Source organism: Cygnus olor, unplaced genomic scaffold, assembly GCF_009769625.2.
Source record: "Cygnus olor isolate bCygOlo1 unplaced genomic scaffold, bCygOlo1.pri.v2 scaffold_103_ctg1, whole genome shotgun sequence".
Taxonomy (NCBI): domain Eukaryota; kingdom Metazoa; phylum Chordata; class Aves; order Anseriformes; family Anatidae; genus Cygnus; species Cygnus olor.
The window spans coordinates 1-25,023 of record NW_024429096.1 but is presented as its reverse complement, the minus strand read 5'-3'; the positions used below and the strand labels follow the sequence as shown (position 1 = coordinate 25,023).

The 25,023-nt window shown below is 53.0% G+C and overlaps 3 long non-coding RNA genes and 2 gene segments (V, D, J or C); 4 read left to right on the top strand and 1 right to left on the bottom strand.

Annotated features, from left to right (window-relative positions):
• Positions 1–5,751: 5,751 nt before the first annotated feature.
• LOC121063198 lies at positions 5,752–17,699 on the bottom strand. The segment is given in 6 exon segments: positions 5,752–5,943; positions 5,978–6,405; positions 7,058–7,372; positions 8,049–8,369; positions 8,829–9,131; positions 16,264–17,699. Coding segments are annotated over 5 exon segments (1,443 nt in total).
• Positions 9,415–16,257, top strand: LOC121063205. Of its 48 annotated transcripts, none has more exons than XR_005815886.1 (9): positions 9,415–9,489; positions 10,552–10,841; positions 11,151–11,173; positions 11,266–12,556; positions 12,685–12,716; positions 12,948–13,338; positions 13,893–14,191; positions 14,354–14,745; positions 15,114–16,257. It is a non-coding gene; the product is annotated as an uncharacterized LOC121063205 (long non-coding RNA). The 48 variants fall into 48 exon arrangements; XR_005815895.1 differs by lacking the exon at positions 15,114–16,257 and adding an exon at positions 14,976–15,094 and having other exon boundaries at positions 14,354–14,606; XR_005815888.1 differs by lacking the exon at positions 15,114–16,257 and adding an exon at positions 14,953–15,094 and having other exon boundaries at positions 14,354–14,699.
• Positions 17,700–18,357: 658 nt separating the features above from the next.
• LOC121063199 lies at positions 18,358–24,852 on the top strand. The segment is given in 5 exon segments: positions 18,358–18,441; positions 18,483–18,696; positions 21,449–21,727; positions 23,937–24,272; positions 24,640–24,852. Coding segments are annotated over 5 exon segments (849 nt in total).
• Positions 19,049–19,618, top strand: LOC121063208. The gene is made up of 3 exons (XR_005815919.1): positions 19,049–19,184; positions 19,267–19,437; positions 19,605–19,618. It is a non-coding gene; the product is annotated as an uncharacterized LOC121063208 (long non-coding RNA).
• Positions 21,832–23,930, top strand: LOC121063204. Of its 2 annotated transcripts, XR_005815869.1 has the most exons (4): positions 21,850–22,039; positions 22,070–22,244; positions 22,304–22,988; positions 23,259–23,930. It is a non-coding gene; the product is annotated as an uncharacterized LOC121063204 (long non-coding RNA). The 2 variants fall into 2 exon arrangements; XR_005815868.1 differs by lacking the exon at positions 23,259–23,930 and having other exon boundaries at positions 21,832–22,039; positions 22,304–23,106.
• Positions 24,853–25,023: the final 171 nt, after the last annotated feature.

The following is a 25,023-nucleotide window of genomic DNA, read 5'->3' as shown; positions in this document are numbered from 1 at the left end:
GTTGGGTGGTCACTGGGAGACGAGGGACATGGGGATGGGATCCACCATGTCCAAGAGCCATTGAGTTGTGGTGGTGCAACCTCCCATCACCTCCCAGACTCATAAATACATTTTACCCCCAAATTTTGCAAAAATCTCCATTTTTTACCCCATTTCAAGACTTTTTAGCATCAGTCCCATCTCCTAATGACTTTTATTTACACAGAATTGGGTTGAAAGATGAGGAATTGGATCCACCACATGCAACGAGCTGTTGAGTTTTAACAACACAACCTCCTATCTCTTCCTTGCACTCATAAATTCAAATTTTCCCCCCAATTTTGCAAAAATCTCCATTTTTTACCCCATTTCAAGACTTTTTAACATCAGTCCCATCTCCTAATGACTTTTATTTATGCAGAATTGGGTTAAAAGATGAAGAATTGGATCCAGCACATGCAACGAGCCATTAAGTTGCAACAACACAACCTCCCATCTCTTCCTCACACTCATAAATTCAAATTTTCACCCAAATTTTGCAAAAATCTAAATTTTTAATTAACCGAAAACCTCATTTTCCCCATCACCAGGTGAAATAACCCGGCTCCTGTCGGATTTTGCTGCCTGCCGTCGCCAGACGCCTTCTCCACGTGGTGCAACCCCCTCCCCTTCCCTTTTCCTTGTAAATAGTCGCCGCGAAAATAAACATTTTCTTTTTCTCCGGGCTCCGTGTGGTTTTGTGTGTGCGCCGTGCATCGTGCCAGGATTTGGGGCTTCTTTTTGAAAAAATTGGATTTGCATGATCTTGCAATTTATTTTGCATTTTTTTCCAATGGAATGCGTGCGCCTGAAATTTGTTTTGAGTATTTTTTTGCAATGGATTGCATGCTTTTGCAATTTCTTTTGGGTTTTTGCAATAGATCACATGCTCTTGCAAATTATTGGAGTTTTTTTGCAATGGATTTTATGTTCTTGCAATTTGTTTGGGTGGTTTTGCAATGGATTGCATGTTTTTGCAATTTATTTTGGGATTTTTGCAACGGATTGCATGCCCTTGTAATATTTTATTTTTATTTTATTTTATTTTATTTTATTTTATTTTATTTTATTTTAAGATAAGATCGTGTTGGGTCTTCCAAGACCTTGTTGGGTCTCCCAAGATCTTGGTGGGTCTCCCAAGATCTTGTTGAGTCTCCCAAGACCTTGTTGGGTCTTCCAAGATCTTGGTGGGTCTCCCAAGATCTTGTTGGGTCTCCCAAGACCTTGTTGAGTCTTCCAAGGCCACCTTGGGTCTTCCAAGGCCACCTTGGGTCTTCCAAGGCCATGTTGGGTCTTCCAAGACCACGTTGGGTCTTCCAAGACCACGTTGGGTCTTCCAAGACAACGTTGGGTCTTCCAAGACCACGTTGGGTCTTCCAAGACAATGTTGGGTCTTCCAATACCACGTTGGGTCCTGCAAGACCTTGCTGGGTCTTCCAAGTCCATGACCGGGCAGCCAATTAGCATCAGGGAAGGGTTGTTAGGGGTTAATTAGATGGGTTAATGATGGCGTCCCCTGCCCCATGGACCTCTGGGATTGCAGTGGGCCGAGCTTCATGAAATGGGGCGGAGGAGCCTGGACCACGATCTCCACCTTCATCATGCTCTTCCTCCTCGTCTTCTACAGCAGAGCCCAGGCCCCTCCCACTCCGTCCCCTCCTTCCCATTGGCCAACAGCCTCGGAGGGAGGACAAGCCACAAAACGGGGCGAAACCCACCAGAAAATGCCCCAAGAACCGTTCAAATCCCACTTTATTAACAAATTTCCCATCTTTGCTTCTCCGTTGCCATATTTTCGATAAAAAATCCGCATTTCTCCTCGCTCCCGCCATGTTTTTCCCATCATGCACCGCGTCCCTCCATGGGAAAGGTGCCGGGGGCGGTTTTGGGGCAGGAAATGGCTATTTTGGGTGCGGTGACTCAGAGGGAGAAGCACAGTTCAGGTAAACAGGACACATCTGGCCGGGGTGACGCCAAAATCCAGATGTTCGGCGCTGCTTTTTTGGGGGGAAAACAACCAGTTTCTGCTCCCCGAATGACTCAGGCGGCGGCCCAAGAAACCACGATGGGGAGGAAAGAGGAGAAATGAAAATGGCTTTTATCGTAAACAGGATTTTGGGGTTTTTGGTCAAAAAAATGAAATTTTGGCTCCCCGGCACGCAATCAAGCCATGGAGGGGTGTAGGGATGGGGAGGAAAATGGGGGGAAAAAATGAAATATTGGGTCTCTGGCATGCAATCAACCCCTGGGGGGGGTGTAGGGCTGGGGAGGAAAATGGGAGGAAAAACTGAAATATTGGGTCCCCGGCACACAATCAGCCCATGGAGGGGTGTAGGCCTGGGGAGGAAAATGGGGGAAAAAAGGGAGATTTTGGGCAACTTGTTTGGGGTGCATTGAGGCCATGTGATGAAGAAAAGGGGGGTTCTTATTGTGATGCACCAATGTAACAGGGACGTCATTTTGGGGGAAAATGGGTTTTTTTAAGCTTTTTGATTAGGATGAGATGTATGAACACAAAGTGGCTTCATTTTGGGGGGAAAATGCTTTTTTTTGGCAACCTGATGGACATTGGGGTGCAATAATCTGACACAACAGGGCTTTTTTGGGGAAAAAATGGGTTTCTTGAAGCTCGATGAAGATTAGGCTGAGATGGAGCAACACAGTGAGGCTTCATTTTGGGGGGAAAACTGTCTTTTTTGGTAACCTGATGGAAATTGAATAGGAAGCACCAACACAACAGGGCTTTGTTTTGGGGGGAAAAAGGTTTTTTTTTGAGATTTAAGGAGATTAGAGTGTGACGCACCAACACAACGTGTCTTCATCATGGGGAAATAGTCTCTTGAAGCCTGCTGGAGATCACCGAGGCAACGTGGCTCCATTTTGGGGTGGAAAAGGGGTTTCTTGAAGCCCGTGGAAACGGTCTGAAAATCGTTTTATTCTGTGCATTTTTGAGAAAAGCACAAAAATTCCCGGTCCAACCCCTGGGACAACGGAGGGGGCACCCATGGGTGAAGACCTTCAGCACTCAGAGGACCTGGGGAGACACCAAAATTAAATTGCTCGGCCTTAATTAACGCTAATTATTATTGTTGGGGGGTGTGTGGGGAGGGGTACCTTGAAGAGGGTGACGCCGGTGCTGTAGCAGAGGCTGAGGAGGAAGAGGATGACGAAGGCCACGGCGGTCCAGAGGTCGGTGACGTCTTCCTCCGTCTCCAGCTCCGTCTCCTTGCCCAGGACCACCATGATGCATTCTGGGGAGGCTGACAAAAAAGGGGCAGGGGTCAGCACCAAAAAGACGTATTTTCACCCATTTTCCACCCAGTTCCTCCCCAAAACCCTTCAACAAGCAATGGGATCATGAGGATTTTTGGTACATGCATCAAAACGCCATATTTTCACCCGTTTTCCACCCAATCCCTCTCCAGACCTCTTCTATAAGCAACGGGGCCATGAGGATTTTTGGTGCATGTATCAAAAAGCTGTATTTTCACCCATTTTCCACACAATCCTCCTCCAAAACCCTTCAGCAAGCAACAGGGCCACGAGGATTTTTGGTGCATGTATCAAAAAGCCGTATTTTCACCCATTTTTCCACCCAATTCCTCCTCAAAACCCTTCTGCAAGCAATGGGATCATGAGGATTTTAGTGCATGCACCGAAAAGCTACATTTTAACCCATTTTTCCACCCAATTCCTCCTCAAAATCCTTCTGCAAGCAATGGGATCATGAGGAGTTTTGGTGCATGTATCAAAAAGCTACATTTTCACCCATTTTTCCACCCAATCCCGGTCCAAAGGCCTTTTAGAAGCGACGGGGCCACAAAGACTTTTGGTGCATGCACCAAAAAGCTATATTTTTACCCATTTTCCTCCCAATCCTTCTCCAAAGCCCTTCAGCAAGCAACAGGGCCACGAAGATTTTGGTGCATGCACCAAAAAGCCATATTTTCACCCATTTTTCCACCCAATCCCTCTCCAAAACAGTCCTATAAACAATGGGACCATGAGGATTTTTGGTGCATGTTTCAAAAAGCCATATTTTCACCCATTTTTTCCACCCAATCCCTCTCCAAAACCCTTCAACAAACAACGGGGTCATGAGGACTTCTGGTGCATGCACCAAAAAGCCATATTTTCACCCATTTCCCACCCAATTATTGGGCAAAACCCCACTGTGAGCAAAAGAGCAGTGGGTTGTTTTTTTGGTGCGTGCAAAAAAATAATAATAATAATAATTTTTGCCCATTTTCTACCCAATTCGTGTCCACAACCCCGCTGCAAAGTGGAAGTAGGATTTTTTTGATGCATGTAGCCAAATTTCACATTTTCACCAATTTTTTTTTATGCAGGTCACTTTTTCACCTATTTCCTCACCAAATCCCTCTCCAAAACTCTCCCAGCAAGGAGGGATTTTTGGTGCACGCAGCAAAAACCCCATTTCCGCCTGTTTTCTACTCAATTCGTGTCTAAAACCCTGCGGCGAGAAAAGGGGAAGTGAGATTTTATTATTATTTTTTTGGGCGAGTGCTGCAAAAAGCCACATTTCCACCCATTTTTTTCTCTCGTTTCTCTCTAAAACCTTGCTGCAAAAAAGCAGATTTTTGTTTAAATTTTTGTTGCGTGCAACAAAGACTCCATTTTTCCCCGTTTTCTACCCAATTCTTGGCCAAAACCCTGCTGCGAGCAAACTGGGAATCCCTAATTTGTGTAAATCCTGCTCTTCCTCACCTCTCTTGATTAAAAAAACAGGCAAAAAAGAGGGGAAAACGGGTCATTTCATCCTGCTCTTTCTCACCACTTGCTAAAAAAAATAGGCAAAAAAAGAGGGAAAACGGAAAGTTGATTTGCCCCATCCCTAATTGATTTTCCCCATCCTTAATTGATTTGCCCCATCCCTAATTGATTTGCCCCATCCCTAATTGATTAGCCCCATCCCTAATTGATTAGCCCCATCCCTAATTGGTTTGCTCTGTCCTTAATTAATTAGCCCCATCCCTAATTGATTAGCCCCATCCCTATTTAATTAGCCCCATTGCTAATTGGGGCTGGGAGATGGGTGGGTTTTGGAGGAGGTGGATGTGGTGGGTGAAGGCACCAGCATGTTCCTGTATGATTTCTCTGTTTGTTTTTTTTTTACTATTATCATTATTTTTTCATCATTATTCTGATTTTCAGAATTATCGTCATTAATTTTTTTTGGAATTATTGTCATTAATTTTTTTTTGGAAGGGGATTGGAAGGAGGTGGATGTACCGGATGAAGACACCAGCGCCGGCACATTTCTGTGTGATTTCTCTGTTGTTCTTTTTTGTTTGTTTTTGTTTTTTTTACCATTATCATTTTTTTTCATTGTTATTGTCATTATTATTTTTTTTGGAATTATATATTTTTTCAGAATTATCATCATTAATTTTTTTTTGGAAGGGGATTGGGAGGAGGTGGATGCACCTGATGAAGACACCAGTGCCGGCACGTTTCTGCATGATTCCCACGTGTTGTTTTTTTTATTATTATCAGTTTTTTTCATCATTATCATCGCTGTTATCATTATTTTTTTTGATTTTTTTTTTATTTGCAAATATTATCATTATTTTTCCTTTAGAAGGGGATTGGGAGGAGGTGGACGCACCAGGTGAAGACACCAGCACCATCGTGTTTCTGTGTGATTTCCATGTTTTTTTTATTATCATCTTTTTTTTTTCTTTTTTTCATCATTATTATCACTTTTTGGGGGGATTTTTTTTTTTTTTTTTGAATTATTATCATTATTTTTTTTTCGGACGGGGATTGGGAGGAGGTGGACGCACCGGATGAAGACACCAGCGCTGGAACGTTTGTGCGTGATTTCCATCTTTTTTTATTATCATACTTATTTTTTTTCCACCAGGCTTATATTTTTTTTCACCATACTTTTTTTTTCTTTTTCCATCGTTCTTAATTTTTTTTTCTTTTTTTTTTTTTTTTTTTTTTGGATTTACAGCCCCGCGCCCGCCCGCGCTCAGTAGCAGGTGCTGTCGGAATCGGCGAGGATCACCGAGACGTTGACGTTGGTGGGTTTACCCGTGCTCTTGTCCAGGCTCTTCTGCACGAAGTTCATCGGGATCCCGTCGTGCCCCACCACGCAGGCGAAGCTGTCCCCCCGCTGCCACTCGGACGCCGACACGCTCAGCTTGCTGTAGATGCTGAAGAGGCCGCCGTCGCCTTCCTGCGGGCCGAAGGTGGAGAAGCTTCCGGAAGACACTGGCCGGTCCTGCTGGGTCCAGGTGACCAAGATGTCGCGGGGACGGAAGCCCGAGGCCAGGCAGGTCAAGGTCGCGGTCTCCTGGCGGGCCAGCTCCTCCACCGGCGGGGGGAAGACGTAGACGGAGGGTGCCTGCACCGAGACGGCTGCGGGGCGCAAGAGACGGTCAGGGTGGGCCGGGGGGGGCCTCCCAGTAAGACCCTTCCAGTTGGCTAGGTCCTTCCAGCTTGATAGACCCTTCCGGTTGGCTAGGTTCTTCCAGTAAGACCCTTCTAGTAGGCTAGGTCCTTCCAGATTGATAGACCTCTCCAGTAGGCTAGGTCCTTCCAGTTGCCTAGGTCCTCCCAGTAAGACTTTTCCAGTTGGATAGACCCTTCCAGTAGGCTAGACCTTCCCAGTTGCCTAGGTCCTTCCAGTTGGATAGACCATACTAGTAGGCTAGACCCTTCCAGTTGGCTAGGTCCTTCCAGATTGATAGACCTTCCCAGTAGGCTAGGTCCTCCCAGTAGACCCTCCCAGTGGACCCTTCTGGTGGACAAGACCTTCTGGTGGGCACGTTCCTTCCAGGAGACCACACCCTTCCATCAGACCGGCCATGGTGACTCTCCCAGAAGCCCTTGCTCTCCATCTAGACCTCTTCCAGTAAACCAACCCATTCCACTCAACTCTTCCAGCCAACTGCTTCCACTTGCCCCAAACTTCTCCACCTTTGCCCCAAACATCTCTGCCCTCACCCCAAACTTCTCCTTCCCCACCAGGGCTTGCGAGCGGGGCAGGAGAGGAGCAGTGGCTTCCTACCTAGGTCTTTCTTCACCGACTTCTTGATGGGTCCTTGGAGCTCCGAGCCGGACACGGAGCAGGAGAAGGTCTCACCGCTGTTCCACTCCTCGGCGCAGACCTTCAGGACGCTGGTGAGGTGGTAGAGGCCGTTTTCCTGCTTCTCGGGCTCCCCGGAGGACACGTCCAAGGTGGTCCCGGTGCTCCGGGACCAGGAGAACTTCAGGTCTTTAGGGGCGTTGGCCACCACGCAGGTGATGCTGGCGTTCTGGCTGATGTAGAGGTCCTCCAAGGACGGGGGGAGGACGGTGACATCCAGCTCGGGTCCGGGACCTGGGTGGGGTGGGGTGGGGAGCGGCGTTGAGCGGGGCAGGAGGTCGGGGGACGCCAAATTCTGCATCTAAACGCTCTCCCCATCTTCTCGATCCCACCAAAAATACAGAGTTTTGGGGCATTTCCCCATATTTCCCATTTTGGGGCAGATCTTGGGACCTCGTTCCCACCAAAAAACAGATCTCTGGGGCGTGAATCCCCCTTGGGACCTCTTGGCCGAGCACCTGACCCTAAAAACCTACCCCAGAAGACAGGAATTGGGGCGTTTTCCAAGAAAATTGCGACCGCAACACTTTTTTCCTTAATTTTTGTCGCTTTGTCCACCTATTTTCTTAATTTCTGCTTTTTAGGTCCAAAAGCCACTGTCACCACTTCGTTTCCTGGCGTCATGATGTCACTCACCTGGCCGCGTGTCATCTCGTGGATGTCTATCCACCTCCAAAGACCTCAACGAACCTTCTACCCATCCATCCATCTCCAAAGACTCCACCCAACCATCCATCTTGACCATCCACCCATCCATCCATCTCCAAAGACTCCATCCAACCCTCCATCCTGACCTTCTACCCATTCATCCACCTCCAAGGACCACAACCAACCATCTACCCTGTCCATCTACCCATCCATCCACCTCCAAGGACCCCAACCAACCTCCCACCCACGCCACGGCCCTCACTTTTGCAGTAGGTGCTGATGGACTTGACGATGGGCTCCTTGAGCGACGTGTGGGACACCCTGCAGGAGAACTCGGCCCCCTGGTCCCAGCTCTGCCGGCTGACGTTGACCTGGCTCCACTGCGTGGCCTTCTTGTTGGAGCACTCGCTGCAGCTGTAGTTGTCCTCCTCCAGGTTCTGGACCTCCTGGTTCACCAGCCACTCCACCTCGGCGTTGCTGCCCTTCAGCCCCTCGATGAGGCACACCAGCAGGACCCTATTCTCGGGGTCTTCTTGGGTCGGGTAGCTGAGGAGCTTCACCACCGGGGGTTCAATAGGACACACTTCTGCAGAAGAAAAGGATCAGAACCCGTCTAGGAGTTGACCAACTCATCGTGCAAGGCCAGGAGCAAAGTTTAAAGCACCTCCAACCCATCTAGAAGTTGGCCAGGTCATCATGGAAGGCCAAGAACAAGGCCAGAAGCAACTCCAACCCATCTAGACCAACATCAACCCAACTAGGAGTTGACCAAGTCATCGTGCAAGGCCAGGAGCAAGGTTTAAAGCACTTCCAACCCCATCTAAGGGTCAACCAAGTCTTCACAGAAGGCCAAGTCCAACATCAACCCAACTAGGACTTGACCAAGTCATCGAGGAAGGCCAAGAGCAAGGCCAGGAGCAACGCCAACCCAACTAGGAGATAACCAGGTCATCATGGAAGACCAAGATCAAGGCTGACACCATCCCCAACCCATCTAGGAGCCAACCAAACCATCCCACAACACCAGGACCGATGTCTTCCTCACCGTCTCCACTGATGACTTCGCTGAGGGAGGAGGAGGTGGGCACGTGGTTGACCTTGCACTGGAAGGAGTTGCCCGCGAGGCTGCTGGCCGGCACCGTGAGCTGGCTGCTGGCGCTGTAGAAGCTGTCACTGCCCTGGACGGCCGGGAAGGTCACCTGGTCACCCGCGACGTTGGACACCCAGCTGATGGTGACGGGCTCGGGGAAGAAGTCGTTCACGAAGCAGCCGATGGTGACGTTGCCTTCGCCATCGCAGTCGCTGAGGCAGGGGACCAGCGAGTAGGTGGTGGGAGCGGTGGCAGAGACTGCAGGAGCAGGAGGAGAACCCCAAATTTTGGTGGCGGCCAGAGGACCATCCGCCACCCAGCAGGTGGAGGACCTCCGCCGAAAGGTGATGTGAAAGCGACCCCGAGACACCAGTCCCCGGGGGACCTCGTGGCCAGACGGGGGAAGTTCACAAGGGCAAAGAGTTTCCTCCCGACGCCGTTTCTCACCCCAAAAAACCCACCCCCACGTCACGGCGTCGCGCCCACCCCTGTCGCACCGAGGTCTCCCACCCGCCCGCCCCGACCCCAAAATATTTCGGCGCGCGGCATCGGCTGCGCCGCTCCCCTGCCCCTGTCCAATTTTGGGTTCTTCTACGCTTTTTGGGACCTTCTGATGGTAAGGAGATGCTGGGGGGGTCTGGAGAGGACACGGGGCCACTTTTGCTGAGCGGGGCTGGAGGAAAAAGGTGGCTCAATTGGCTAAAAATTGAGCTTTTCTACCGAAAATTGAGGCTGAGCATCACAAAAGTGGCAAAAATTTGGGGTTTCCTAGAGGAGGTCGAGGTCACCACTGAAATGGCTCAAAACTGCGATCTTTTTAAAATAATTTTGCAGCTGAGCATCACTCAAAGACCTCAAAATTAGCTTTTCTAGAGAAAATTGAGGCTGAATATTTTTGGCAGAGCTCAAAATCAGGTTTTCCTAGAGAAAACTGGGGTTGAACAGCGCAAGCGCAGCCCGAAATTGGAGTTTCCTAGAGAAGATCGAGGTTGAGCATCACTGCACAGCTGAAAAAGCGAGATTTCCTCCAAAAATATCAAAGCTGAGCGTCACTGAACAGCTCAAAATTGAGATTGCCTCTAAAAATATCGATTCTGAGAGTCAATCTCAATTTTGAGCTGCGCAGTGACTCTCAGAATCGATATTTTTAGAGGCACTGTGCAGCTCAAAATTGAGATTTTCTCCAAAAATATCGAAGCTGAGCATCACTGAACAGCTCAAAATTGAGATTTTCTCCAAAAATATCGAAGCTGAGCATCACTGAACAGCTCAAAGACAAGATTTCCTCTAAAAATATCGATTCTGAGCATCTCTGCGCAGCTTAAAAATGAGATTTCCTCTAAAAATATCGATTCTGAGCAACACTGAGCAGCTCAAAGATGGGATTTCCTCCAAAAATATCGAAGCTGAGCGTCACTAAACAGCTCAAAATTGAGATTTCCTCTAAAAATACCAAATCTGAGCATCTCTGCGCAGCTCAAAAACGAGATTTCCTCCAAAAATATTGATTCTGAACACCACTGAACAGCTCAAAAATGGGATTTTCCTCCAAAAAAAATATCGAAGCTGAGATAATTTTGAGATAATATTCAAGCTGTGCACGGCTCAAACTCAACTTTTCCATGGAACATCAAGGCTGAGTGTCCCTCAAAGCTCAAAATTTGGATTTTTTTTGGAGAAAATTGAGGTTGAGCATCACTAGCATGGCTCGCACCTGAGCTTCGTGGAGAAGGTCGAGGTGAGGACCTCCAGCACAGGTCCAAGCTGGTTTTTTTCTAGAAAAATCTCAAGGCTGAGCACTGCTGGCTTGGATGGAACCTGAGCACGGTGGGTTTGAGGGGGAATTTTTTGGGTGAGCTTTGCTAAAAAAATCTAGGTGGGCTTCCATAGCACATCTAGGTGAGCATGGCCAGAAAATCTGGGTGGGCTTTGCTAGCACACCTAGGTGGGCTTCCATACCACATCTAGGTGGGCTTTGCTAGCACATCTAGGCGAGCATGGCCAGAAAGTCTGGGTGGGCTTTCCTCCACACCTAGGTGGGCTTCCATAGCACATCAAGGTGAGATTTGCTTAAGCACAACCAGAAAATCTAGGTGAGCATGGCCAGCACATCTCGGTGGGCTTCCATAGCACAGCTAGGTGAGCCTCCCTAGCACATCTAGGGGAGCTTCCATAGCAGATCTCGGTGAGCATGGCCAGAAAAGCTAGGGGAGCATGGCCAGCACGTCTCGGTGGGCTTCCATAGTACATCTAGGTGAGCGTGGCTAGAAAATCGAGGTGGGCTTCCCTAGCATATCTAGGTGAGCATAGCTAGAAAAGCTAGGTGGGCTTCCCTGGCCCCTCTTGGTGAGCATGGCCAGAAAAGCTAGGGGATCATGGCCAGCATATCGAGGTGGGCTTTGCTAGCACATCTAGGGGAGCATGGCCAGAAAACCTGGATGAGCTTTGCTAGCACACCTAGGTGAGCTTCCATAGCATATCGAGGTGAGCATGGCCAGAAAAATCTAGGTGAGCTTCCATAGCACATCTAGGTGAGCGTGGCTAGAAAATCTGGGTGGGCTTTGCTAGCACACCTAGGTGGGCTTCCATAGCATGTCTAGGTGAGCATGGCCAGAAAATCTGGGTGGGCTTTGCTAGCACACCTAGGTGGGCTTCCATAGCATGTCTAGGTGAGCATGGCCAGAAAATCTGGGTGGGCTTTGCTAGCACACCTAGGTGGGCTTCCATAGCACGTCTAGGTGAGCATGGCCAGAAAACCTAGGTGAGCTTTCCTAACACGTCTAGGTGGGCTTTCCTAGCTCATCTAGGTGAGCAAGGCAAGAAAACCTGGGTGGGCTTTGCTAACACATCTTGATGGGCTTCCCTAGCTCATCTAGGGGAGCTCTGCTTGAGCATCTGGTTGAGTATTGCTAGAAAATCGAGGTGAGCTTCCATAGCACATCTAGGTGGGCTTCCCTAGCTCATCTAGGGGAGCATGGCCAGAAAAATCCAGGCGAGCATGGCCAGCACACCTAGGTGGGCTTCCATAGCACATCTAGGCGAGCTTTGCTTGCACATCCAGCTGAGCACGGCCAGAAAACCTAGCGGAGCTTTGCTAGCACATCTTGGTGGGCTTCCATAGCACATCTTGGTGGGCTTCCCTAGCATGTCGAGTTGAGCTTCCCTAGCACACCTTTGTGAGCACGGTCAGAAAATCTGGGTGGGCTCTGCTAGCACATCTAGGTGGGCTTCCATAGCACGTCTAGGTGAGCATGGCCAGAAAACCTAGGTGGGCTTCCATAGCACATCTAGGCGAGCTTTGCTTGCACATCCAGCTGAGCATGGTCAGAAAATCTGGGTGGGCTTTGCTAGCACATCTAGGTGGGCTTCCATAGCACATCTAGGTGAGCATGGCCGGAAAACCTAGGTGGGCTTTGCTAGCACATCTTGGTGGGCTTCCCTAGCTCATCTAGGGGAGCTCTGCTTGAGCATCTGGTTGAGTATTGCTAGAAAATCGAGGTGAGCTTCCATAGCACATCTAGGTGGGCTTCCCTAGCAAACCTAGGTGGGCATGGCCAGCACATCTCGGTGGGCTTCCCTAGCTCATCTAGGGGAGCATGGCCAGAAAAATCTAGGCGAGCATGGCCAGCACACCTAGGTGGGCTTCCATAGCACGTCTAGGTGGGCTTCCTTGGCACAGCTAGGTGAGCATGGCCAGAAAAGCTAGGGGAGCATGGCTAGCACACCTAGGTGGGTTTCCGTAGCACGTCTAGGAGAGCATGTCCAGAAAGCCTAGGTGAGCTTTGCTAGCACACCTAGGTGAGTTCCATAGCACATCTAGGTGAGCACGGCCAGAAAACCTAGGTGGGCTTTGCTAGCACATCTTGGTGGGCTTCTGTAGCTCATCTAGGGGAGCTCTGCTTGAGCATCTGGTTGAGTATTGCTAGAAAATCGAGGTGAGCTTCCATAGCACATCTAGGTGGGCTTCCCTAGCAAACCTAGGTAAGCATGGCCAGAAAAATCTAGGCGAGCATGGCCAGCACACCTAGGTGGGTTTCCATAGCATGACTAGGTGAGCATGGCCAGAAATTCTAGGTGAGCTTTGCTAGCACATCGAGGTGGGCTTCCATCGCTCACCTAGGTGGGCTTCCCTAGGACCTCTAGGGAAGCATGGCCAGAAAACCTAGGTGGGCTTCCATAGCACATCTAGGCGAGCTTTGCTTGCACATCCAGCTGAGCATGGTCAGAAAATCTGGGTGGGCTCTGCTAGCACATCTAGGTGGGCTTCCATAGCACGTCTAGGTGAGCATGGCCAGAAAACCTAGGTGGGCTTTGCTAGCACATCTTGGTGGGCTTCCCTAGCTCATCTAGGGGAGCTCTGCTTGAGCATCTGGTTGAGTATTGCTAGAAAATCGAGGTGAGCTTCCATAGCACATCTCGGTGGGCTTCCCTAGCAAACCTAGGTGGGCATGGCCAGCACATCTCGGTGGGCTTCCCTAGCTCATCTAGGGGAGCATGGCCAGAAAAATCTAGGCGAGCATGGCCAGCACACCTAGGTGGGCTTCCATAGCACGTCTAGGTGGGCTTCCTTGGCACAGCTAGGTGAGCATGGCCAGAAAAGCTAGGGGAGCATGGCTAGCACACCTAGGTGGGTTTCCGTAGCACGTCTAGGAGAGCATGTCCAGAAAGCCTAGGTGAGCTTTGCTAGCACACCTAGGTGAGTTTCCATAGCACATCTAGGTGAGCACGGCCAGAAAACCTAGGTGGGCTTTGCTAGCACATCTTGGTGGGCTTCTGTAGCTCATCTAGGGGAGCTCTGCTTGAGCATCTGGTTGAGTATTGCTAGAAAATCGAGGTGAGCTTCCATAGCACATCTAGGTGGGCTTCCCTAGCAAACCTAGGTAAGCATGGCCAGAAAAATCTAGGCGAGCATGGCCAGCACACCTAGGTGGGTTTCCATAGCATGACTAGGTGAGCATGGCCAGAAATTCTAGGTGAGCTTTGCTAGCACATCGAGGTGGGCTTCCATCGCTCACCTAGGTGGGCTTCCCTAGGACCTCTAGGGAAGCATGGCCAGAAAACCTAGGTGGGCTTCCATAGCACATCTAGGCGAGCTTTGCTTGCACATCCAGCTGAGCATGGTCAGAAAATCTGGGTGGGCTCTGCTAGCACATCTAGGTGGGCTTCCATAGCACGTCTAGGTGAGCATGGCCAGAAAACCTAGGTGGGCTTTGCTAGCACATCTTGGTGGGCTTCCCTAGCTCATCTAGGGGAGCTCTGCTTGAGCATCTGGTTGAGTATTGCTAGAAAATCGAGGTGAGCTTCCATAGCACATCTCGGTGGGCTTCCCTAGCAAACCTAGGTGGGCATGGCCAGCACATCTCGGTGGGCTTCCCTGGCTCATCTAGGGGAGCATGGCCAGAAAAATCCAGGCGAGCATGGCCAGCACACCTAGGTGGGCTTCCATAGCACATCTAGGCGAGCTTTGCTTGCACATCCAGCTGAGCACGGCCAGAAAACCTAGCGGAGCTTTGCTAGCACATCTTGGTGGGCTTCCATAGCACATCTTGGTGGGCTTCCCTAGCATGTCGAGTTGAGCTTCCCTAGCACACCTTTGTGAGCACGGTCAGAAAATCTGGGTGGGCTCTGCTAGCACATCTAGGTGGGCTTCCATAGCACATCTCGGTGAGCATGGCCAGAAAATCTGCGTGGGCTTTCCTAGCACACCTAGGTGGGCTTCCATAGTACGTCTAGGTGAGCATGGCCAGAAAAATCTAGGTGGGCATGGCCAGCACATCTCGGTGGGCTTCCCTAGCTCATCTAAGGGAGCATGGCCAGAAAATCTGGGTGAGCTTCCCTAGCTCACCTAGGTGGGCTTCCCTAGCACATCTAGGTGAGCATGGTCAGAAAACCAAGGTGAGATTTGCTAGCACACCTAGGTGGGCTTCCATAGCATGTCTAGGTGGGCTTCCTTAGCACAGCTAGGTGAGCATGGCCAAAAAATCTAGGCGAGCATGGCCAGCACACCTAGGTGGGCTTCCCTAGCACAGCTAGGTGGGTTTCCATAGCACGTCTAGGTGAGCATGGCCAGAAATTCTAGGTGAGCTTTGCTAGCACATCGAGGTGGGCTTCCCTAGCTCACCTAGGTGGGCTTCCCTAGGACCTCTAGGTGAGCACGGCCAGAAAACCTAGGTGGGCTTCCATGGCACGTCTAGGGGAGATTTGCTAGCTCGTCTACGTGGGCTTCCTTAACACGTGCAGGTGGACTTCCATCTGACGTCTAGGTGGCCATGGCTAGCAGGTCTAGGCGACCACCACCGTCAGAGCTCTACGCGTACGTAGCTTACGGACGTGACGCCAAGGTCCTGGAGAAGCTCGATGCGCACGAGCGTTGCCGTCACATCTGGGTGGCCATGGCCAGAACATCTCAGTGGCCACGGCCATCAGATCTCGGTGGCCATCTTTGGAACCTGCAGGTGACCCTCGGTGGCACCTCTTGGTGGCCACCGTGACCTCCTCTTGGTGGCCACCACCATGAGAACCTGTAGGTGACCACCAGCATTGGTGGCCGTCATTGGCATGTCTTGGTGACTATCACCATTAATACCTCTTGGTGGCCACCAACATCACATCCTGGTGACCACCATGACCTCCAGGTGGCCACCATCACCCCTTGGTGGCCACCATGACCTCTTGGTGACCACCACCATCACCTCCTAGTGGCCACCAGGAACTCCTGGTGGCCAACACCATGACCTCCTGCTGGCCACCATGACCTCCTGCTGGCCACCATGACCTCCTGGTGACCACCACCATCACCTCCTAGTGGCCACCAGGAACTCCTGGTGGCCAACACCACCACCTCTTGGTGACCACCACCATCACCTCCTAGTGGCCACCAGGAACTCCTGGTGGCCAACACCACCACCTCCTGCTGGCCACCATGACCTCCTGCTGGCCACCATGACCTCTTGGTGACCACCACCATCACCTCCTAGTGGCCACCAGGAACTCCTGGTGGCCAACACCACCACCTCCTGGTGGCCACCATGACCTCTTGGTGACCACCACCATCACCTCCTAGTGGCCACCAGGAACTCCTGGTGGCCAACACCACCACCTCCTGCTGGCCACCATGACCTCCTGCTGGCCACCATGACCTCTTGGTGACCGCCACCAGGAACTCCTGGTGGCCAACACCACCACCTCCTGGTGGCCACCATGACCTCTTGGTGACCACCACCATCACCTCCTAGTGGCCACCAGGAACTCCTGGTGGCCAACACCACCACCTCCTGCTGGCCACCATCACCTCCTGCTGGCCACCATCACCTCTTGGTGGCCACCGTGACCTCTTGGTGGCCCATGGTGGCCCACCAAGGTGACCTCTTGGTGGCCCTCCTGCACCCACCTCTCACCACACGTCTTCTCCTCCACCGCCGGCACCCACCTGGAGGGAGAGAGAAGAAAAATTGGGGTGAATTCCCTGGATTTTGGGTAAAGTACCTGGATTTGGGATAAAACATGCAGATTTTGGGTAAATTACCTGGATTTTGGGGGTAAATTACCCAGATTTTGGGGTGACTTCGATTTTGGCGTAAATTAACTGGGTTTTGGGTTGAATTACTTGGATTTGGGGTTAATTACCTGGATTTGCGGGTGACGTGGGTTTGGGGATGAATTCCCTGGATTTGGGGTTAAAATGCATGCATTTGGGGGTAAACTACCTGGATTTTGAGGCAAATTACACAGATTTTGGGGTGACTGCGATTTTGGGGTGAGTTACCTGGATTTTGGGTAAAGTGCTTGGATTTTGGGTTGAATTACTTGGATTTTGGGGCGAATTACCTGGGATTGGGGATGAAATACCGGGATTTGGGGGTAAAATACCGGGATTTGGGGGTAAAATACCGGGATTTGGGGGTAAAATACCGGGATTTTGAGGTGAATTACTTGAGGTTTGGGTAAATTACCTGGATTTTGGGGTGAATTACCTGGGATTGGGGGTGAATTACCTGGATTTGGGATCAATTAGTTCATTATACGGGCTCTGTCAGTGCTTAATCCTATCGGTTATTGGCCCTATCGGTTATTGGCCCTATTGGTTGTCAATCCTATTGATTATTGACCTTATTGATTGCCAGTCCTATTGATTATTGACTCTATTGGTCATCAATCCTATATTTTATGGCCCCTAGTGCTTATCAGTTCTATTGGTTATTGATCCCATTGGTTACTGACCCTATTATTTATTGACCCCATTGATTATTGGTCCTATGGGTTATTGGCCATATAGGTTATTGATCATATTGGTTATTGATCCTACCCATTATTGACCCTATTGGTCATCAATCTGATGGTTTATTGACCCTATTGGTTATCGATCCTACCCATTACTGACCCTATTGGTTATCGATCTTATGGGTTATTGCCCCTATCAGTTATTGACCCTATTGGTTATTGATCCTACTGGTTGTTGACCCTATTGTTGACACCATTGGTCATCGATGTGCTGGGTTATTGATAACCTGATTGATTATCGATTGATTAGTCATCACTCCCATTGGTTATCGATCCTACGGGTTATTGACCCCATAACTGACCCCATTGGTTATTGATCGCCCCACAGCGCTCCCATAGCGACCCCCAGCGGCCACCGCGCGAAAACACCCCAAACGGCACCAAAACGGGGACAGAAACGGCAATTTTGGGCTTCTCCTGCCCCCCTGCTGCCACGGTGGCCGATTTCTGCAGAAATTCACCCAAATGCGGGAAAGCGTGGGGGTGGTGATGACGTCATCGGCCCTGACAGCTTGTTTTTTTCCACCCCGGGGGAGGCGGCCAATGGGGTTGTTTTGGGTAATTTTGGGTTATTTCTGTTATTGCAGGTTCTTGTCGCTCGCGGCTCCTGGCAGAGCTCGGTGCCCAAAATCGCCAGCGGGGACCCAAAATCGCTGCTGTTGACCCCAAAATCTCAGCGCGGGTCGAGGGGATTTGAGGAGGACCCAAAAATCCCACGTGGACCCCAAAATCTCCGTTACGGACCTCAGAATTTGCATCTGGGCTCGAAAACCTCAATTATGGGCTCCAAAAATCTGCCACGGACCCCAAAACTCCAATATCTACCCCAAAACTCCAGCAAGGATCAAGATCGTCAGCACGGACCCAAAATCTCTATTTCTGACTCCAAAATCTCCATTTTTGACTGCAAAACCTCCATTATGGACCCAAAATCTCCATTTTTGACTGAAAGCCTCCATCACGGACCCAAAAATCTACATTATGGACTCAAAATCTCCAGCATGGACCCCAAAATGTCCATGGAGGACCCCAAAAATCCAGGATGGACCAAAAAAATCTCCATTATGGACCCAAAAACTCCAACATAGACCCCAAAATTCCACCAAAGGTCAAGAAGCTTCAGCATGGACCCAAAACTCTCTGTTATGGACCCAAAAACTTCATCACAGACCCTTAATCTTCATCATGGAGACAAAAGCTTCATTTTGGACCCCAAAATCTGCGATCTGATCCCAAAATCTCAAGCAAAGATCGAAGGGCTCCAAAAATCTTCGTTATGGACCCAAAAATCTTCATTATGGACTCAAAATCTCCACGATGGACCCAAAAATCTCCATTACGGACCCAAAATCTTATCACGGTCCCAAAATGTCCAGGATGGACCCCAAAACAGCAGCAGGACCGCGGGGGCTCTGGGACGGACCCAAAAATCTCCGTTTTGGACCCAAGACTCCTCGGCAATCCCAGGGGATCCGCCACGGACCCAAAATCTCCAGAACTGAGCCCAAATCTCCGGCATGGACCAAGAAATGGGGGAGCCTGGGTATGGGGCCAGGGAGAGCTGTGGGGCTGAGCTACTTGTGGGGCTGAGCTAGCTATGGGTCAGGGGAGCTGTGGGGCTGAGCTAGCTGTGGGTCAGGAGAGCTATGGGGCAGGGAGAGCTGTGGGGCAGAGCTAGCTGTGGGGCTGAGCTAGTTGTGGGTCCAGGGGGAGCTGTAGGGCAGGGAGAGCTATGGGGCAGAGCTAGTTGTGGGGCTGAGCTAGCTGTGGGTCAGGGGAGCTGTGGGGCTGAGCTTGCTGTGGGGCAGAGCTAGCTATGGGTCGGGGGAGCTGTGGGGCAGAGCTAGCTGTGGGTCAGGGGAGCTGTGGGGCTGAGCTTGCTGTGGGTCAGGAGGGCTATGGGGCAGGGAGAGCTGTGGGGCTGAGCTAGTTGTGGGTCAGGGGAACTGTGGGGCTGAGCTAGCTGTGGGTCAGGAGAGCTATGGGGCAGAGCTAGTTGTGGGGCTGAGCTAGCTGTGGGTCAGGGGAGCTGTGGGGCTGAGCTTGCTGTGGGTCAGGAGGGCTATGGGGCAGGGAGAGCTGTAGGGCAGAGCTAGCTGTGGGGCTGAGCTAGTTGTGGGTCCAGGGGGAGCTGTGGGGCAGAGCTAGCTGTGGGGCTGAGCTTGCTGTGGGGCAGAGCTAGCTATGGGTCAGGGGAGCTGTGGGGCAGAGCTAGCTATGGGTCAGGGGGAGCTGTGGGGCTGAGCCAGCAGTGGGGCTGAGCTAGCTGTGGGTCAGGGGAGCTGTGGGGCTGAGCCAGCAGTGGGACTGAGCTACTTGTGGGGCAGAGCTAGCTATGGGTCAGGGGGAGCTGTGGGGCTGAGCCAGCAGTGGGACTGAGCTACTTGTGGGGCTGAGCTAGCTGTGGGTCAGGAGGGCTATGGGGCAGAGCTAGCTGTGGGGCTGAGCTAGCTGTGGGTCAGGGGATCTGTGGGGCTGAGCCAGCTGTGGGTCAGGAGAGCTATGGGGCAGAGCTAGTTGTGGGTCTGAGCTAGCTATGGTCAGGGACAGCTGTGGGGCTGAGCTAGCTGTGGGGCAGGGAGAGCTGTGGGGCTGATCCAGCTGTGTATCTTAGCCAGCTGTGGGGCAGAGCTAGGTATGGGGCTGAGCTAGCTGTGGGTCAGGGAGAGCTGTTGGTCAGGGGGATCTGTGGGGCTGAGCCAGCTGTGGGTCAGGGAGAGCTGTGGGGCTGAGCTAGCTGTGGGGCAGGAGAGAGCTGTGGGGCTGAGCTAGTTATGGGGCAGGGGAGAGCTGTGGGGCAGGGGAGCTGTGGGGCTGAGCTAGCTGTGGGTCAGGGAGAGCTGTGGGGCAGGAGAGAGTTGTGGGGCTGAGCCAGCTGTGGGGCAGGAGAGAGCTGTGGGGCTGAGCTAGTTATGGGGCAGGGAGAGCTGTGGGGCAGGGGAGCTGTGGGGCTGAGCTAGTTATGGGGCAGGGAGAGCTGTGGGGCAGGGGAGCTGTGGGGCTGAGCTAGCTATGGGGCAGGGAAAGCTGTGGGGCAGGAGAGAGTTGTGGGGCTGAGCTAGTTATGGGGCAGGGGGATCTGTGGGACTGAGCTAGTTGTGGGTCAGGGAGAGCTGTGGGGCAGGAGAGAGTTGTGGGGCTGAGCTAGTTATGGGGCAGGGAGAGCTGTGGGGCAGGGAGAGCTGTGGGGCTGAGCTAGTTATGGGGCAGGGGGATCTGTGGGGCTGAGCCAGCTGTGGGGCAGAGCTAGCTGTGGGTCAGGGAGAGCTGTGGGGCTGAGCTAGTTATGGGGCAGGGGGATCTGTGGGGCAGAGCTAGCTGTGGGTCAGGGAGATCTGTGGGGCTGAGCTAGTTATGGGGCAGGGAAAGCTGTGGGGCAGGAGAGAGTTGTGGGGCTGAGCTAGTTATGGGGCAGGGGGATCTGTGGGGCTGAGCTAGCTGTGGGTCAGGGGAAAGCTGTGGGTCAGGGGAAAGCTGTGGGGCTGGAGTTTGCTATGGGGCAGAGCTAGCTCCTGATCTGGAGGTCACTATGGGGCAGGGAACCACTGTGGGGCTGGAGATATCTGTGGGGCAGGGATAGCTGTGGGGCTGGAGAGGTCCACGTGTCCTTAGAACCACTTGTGGGGCAGATCGCTATGGGGCAGGGATAGTTGTGGGGCAGATCGCTATGGGGCAGGGATAGTTGTGGGGCAGGGTTATCTGTGGGGCTGGAGATAGATGTGGGGCAGGGATAGTTGTGGGGCTGGAGTTTGCTATGGGGCAGAGATAAATGTGGGGCTGGAGATGGGTGTGGGGCAGAGATAGATGTGGGGCAGGGTTATCTGTGGGGCTGCAGATGTCTACATGTCCGTAGAAGCACTTGTGGGGCAGATCGCTATGGGGCAGGGGGGAGATAGCTGTGGGGCTGGAGATAGCTGTGGGGCTGGAGTTTGCTATGGGGCAGAGATAGCTGTGGGGCAGGACAGCTGTGGGGCAGAGACAGATGTGGGGTTGGAGATCTCTATGTGTCCTTCGAACCACTTGTGGGGCAGATCGCTATGGGGCAGGGAGGATAGATGTGGGGCTGGAGCTACACATGGGGCAGAGACAGTTGTGGGGCTGGAGTTTGCTATGGGGCAGAGACAGTTGTGGGGCTGGAGATAGATGTGGGGCAGGGAGATCTGTGGGGCAGGGAGATCTGTGGGGCTGGAGCTCTCTACGTACCCACCTCCTCGCCCCACATCGCCCCACAACCTCCCCGCCCCACAACCTCCCCGCCCCACACCACCCCACAACCTCCTCGCCCCGCCCCACAGCCAGCCCCACGGCGCCCTCCGTCTTCCCCGTCACCTCCTGCTGCGGGTCCACCCATGAGAAGCCCGTCCTGGGCTGCTTGGCCACCGGCTTCATCCCCGGCCCCGTCACCTTCTCCTGGGCCGGGGCCGGCGCCGCCCTCACCGTCCCCGAGACCGTCGGCACCGGGGTCCACCAGCGCACCGCCTTCCTGCGCCCGTCCCGCGCCTCCCAGGGGGACACCTTCACCTGCAGAGTCAACCACCCGGCCACCGGCGTCACCCTGACCAGGGAGGTGGAAGGTACGGAAGGTGCCAGACCCCTAGCGGGGTTTTTTTTTTTTGGGGGGGGGGGTTCTTGGGGGCGCGGGGGGGGGTTTGGGGGGGCAGCGGGGCCCAAAAGTGGTCGGATGGGGTGGGAGGTCCTCAAGACCCCGTAAATACCTTCAGGGTCTCAGCAGACCCCATAAATACCTTCAGGTTCTCACCAGACCCCATAAGTCATCTAATAAGGTAGGAGGTCCTCAAGATCTCCTGGGCATCTGGAGGTTCCACCAGGCCCCATAAGTGGTTGGATGGGGTGGGAGGTCCTCAAGACCCCGTAAATACCTTCAGGTTCTCAGCAGACCCCATAAATACCTTCAGGTTCTCACCAGACCCCATAAGTCATCTAATAAGGTAGGAGGTCCTCAAGATCTCCTGGGCATCTGGAGGTTCCACCAGGCCCCATAAGTTCTCTGATGGGGTAGGAAGTCCTAAAGACCCCATAAATATCCTCAGGTTCCCACCAGACCCCATAACTGGCCTAATAGGGCAGGAGGTCCTGAAGAACATCTGGAGGTTCCACCAGGCCCCATAACTCGTCTAATAGGGTAGGAGGTCCTCAAGACCTCTAGGATATCTGGAAGTTCCTACAGACCCCATAACTCGTCCAATGGGGTGGGAGGTCCTCAAGACCCCATAAATATCTTCAGGTTCCCAACAGACCCCATAAATTATCTAATAGGGTAGGAAGTCCTCAAGACCTCTTGGATATCTTGAGGTTCCTACAAGACCTCAAGAACATCTGGAGGTTCCACCAGGCCCCATAAGTGGTCGGATGGGGTGGGAGGTCCTCAAGACCCCATAAATACCTTCAGGTTCCCACCCAACCCCGCAACTCGTCCAATGGGGTGGGAGGTCCCGAAGACCCGGAGAAGGCGAGGCCCTCCCTGGCCCCACAACTTCTGCAGTGGGGTGGGAGGTCCCTGAAGCTCATAGGGCCGCGGGAGCTCCTCCCCTCACCCCATAGCTCGTGGGGTGGGACGGGACCTCCCCGAGCCCCCGTTGGACCACGCGGGGACCTCCCGTCGCCCCACGATTGGTGCGGTTGGGGTGGGAGGGCCCCGACCTTCATTGGACCGTTCGAGGACCTCCCCTTCCCCTACGATTGGTCAAGTGGTCCCCAGGGTCCCACCACGTCCCCACCTCACCCCATAAGTCACCCAATGGGGTGGGACCTCCAGGAGACCCCCAGAACCTCTCATGACCACCTTGAGACCCCATAACTCCTCCAAGATTTGAGGTTCCTTGGCCCACAGAAGGTCCCCACCTCACTCTACAACTCTCTCAATGGGGCAGGACCTCCAGAAGACCCCCAGAACTCCTCAGGACCACCTCGAGACCCCATAACTCCTCCAAGATTTGAGGAGTCCCCAAGGTTCCTTGGCCCGTACCACCTCCTCACCTCACCCCACGAGCCACCCCGTGGGGCGGGACCTCCAGAAGACCCCCAGAACCCCTCAGGACCACCTCGAGACCCCATAACACCTCCAAGATTTGAGGTGTCCCCAAGGTTCCTTGGCCCACAGAAGGTCCCCACCACACCCTACAACTCTCTCAATGGGGCAGGACCTCCAGAAGACCCCCAGAACCCCTCAGGACCACCTCGAGACCCCATAACTCCTCCAAGATTTGAGGAGTCCCCAAGGTTCCTTGGCCCGTACCACCTCCTCACCTCACCCCACAAGCCACCCCATGGGGCGGGACCTCCAGAAGACCCCCAGAACCCCTCAGGACCACCTCGAGACCCCATAACTCCTCCAAGATTTGAGGTGTCCCCAAGGTTCCTTGGCCCACAGAAGGTCCCCACCTCACCCTACAACTCCCTCAATGGGGCAGGAGCTCCAGAAGACCCCCAGAACCCCTCAGGACCACCTCGAGACCCCATAACTCCTCCAAGATTTGAGGTGTCCCCAAGGTTCCTTGGCCCACAGAAGGTCCCCACCTCACCCTACAACTCCCTCAGTGGGGCAGGACCTCCAGAAGACCCCCAGAACCCCTCAGGACCACCTCGAGACCCCATAACTCCTCCAAGATTTGAGGAGTCCCCAAGGTTCCTTGGCCCACAGAAGGTCCCCACCTCACCCTACAACTCCCCAAATGGGGTGAGACCTCCAGAAGACCCCCAGAACCTCTGAGGACCACCTGGAGACCCCATAACACCTCCGATCTCCCCCCTCCCCCCCCCCAGGTTGCATCGCCCCACCGATCCGAAGCCCCCCCGAGGTCCAGGTCCTCCACAGCTCCGTCTGCAGCGCCGCGGGCGAAGACTCCCTGGAGTTCCTCTGCATCATCTCCGGCTTCTCTCCGGCCACCGTGGAGGTCGAGTGGCTGGTGGACGGCGTGTCGGGCCTGCTGGTGGGGACGGTGACGCCGCCACGGCGCGACGTCGGGGCCGCCACCTACACGGCCACCAGCCACACCAACGTGTCGCGAGAAGACTGGAAGGAGGGCAAGACCATCACCTGCCAGGTCAAGCACCCCGCAACCGGCGTCAAGGTGCAGGAGCACAGCCGCTTCTGCCCAGGTGAGGAGGACAAGGGCGGCGTGGAGGTGGTGGTGGGATCTCGGGGGGGTTCCACCGGGGTAGAAGGTTCCGGGACCTGGTTGGGTTCCACCAGGGTAGAAGGTTCCGTGACCGTGGTGGGTTCTACCTGTGAAGGACATGATGGGTTCCACCAGCCTAGAAGGTTCCGTGACCATGATGGGTCCTACCAGCCTAGAAGGTTGCAGGACCATGATGGGTTCCACCAGAGTAGTAGAAGGTTCCATGACCATGGTGGTGCAGGACATTGCATGACCATGCTGGCTTCCACCAGCCTAGAAGGTTGGACGACCATGGTGGGTTCCTCCAGCCTAGGAACCGGAGAACATCTCCACCTCTTGCCCCCCAGAATTCTGACCACCTTTGTTGTCCTCCTGACCCCCCTGCTGGCCACGACCATCGACCGCGAGGTCCTCCAAACGTTCCTCGAGAACCCCCTCCAAAACCTGGTGGGGGTGGACACCCCAGCAGGTCCTTCCCCCCCCTTCCTTGGACCTCGGGACATCGTTGGCCACCTTCCTGTCGCCCTGGGACCTCTCCGGAACCCGAGGACCGGTGGGGAAAAAGACGGAGATTTTGGTGAAAACCAAAAAAATAAAAAGAATCAGAATCACGTGACTGCGGTGTGTGGCACCAGCCTAGAAGGTTCCGTGACCATGATGGGTTCTACCAGCTTAGAAGGTTGGATGACCATGATGGGTCCTACCAGGTGTAAAAGGTTGGATGACCATGG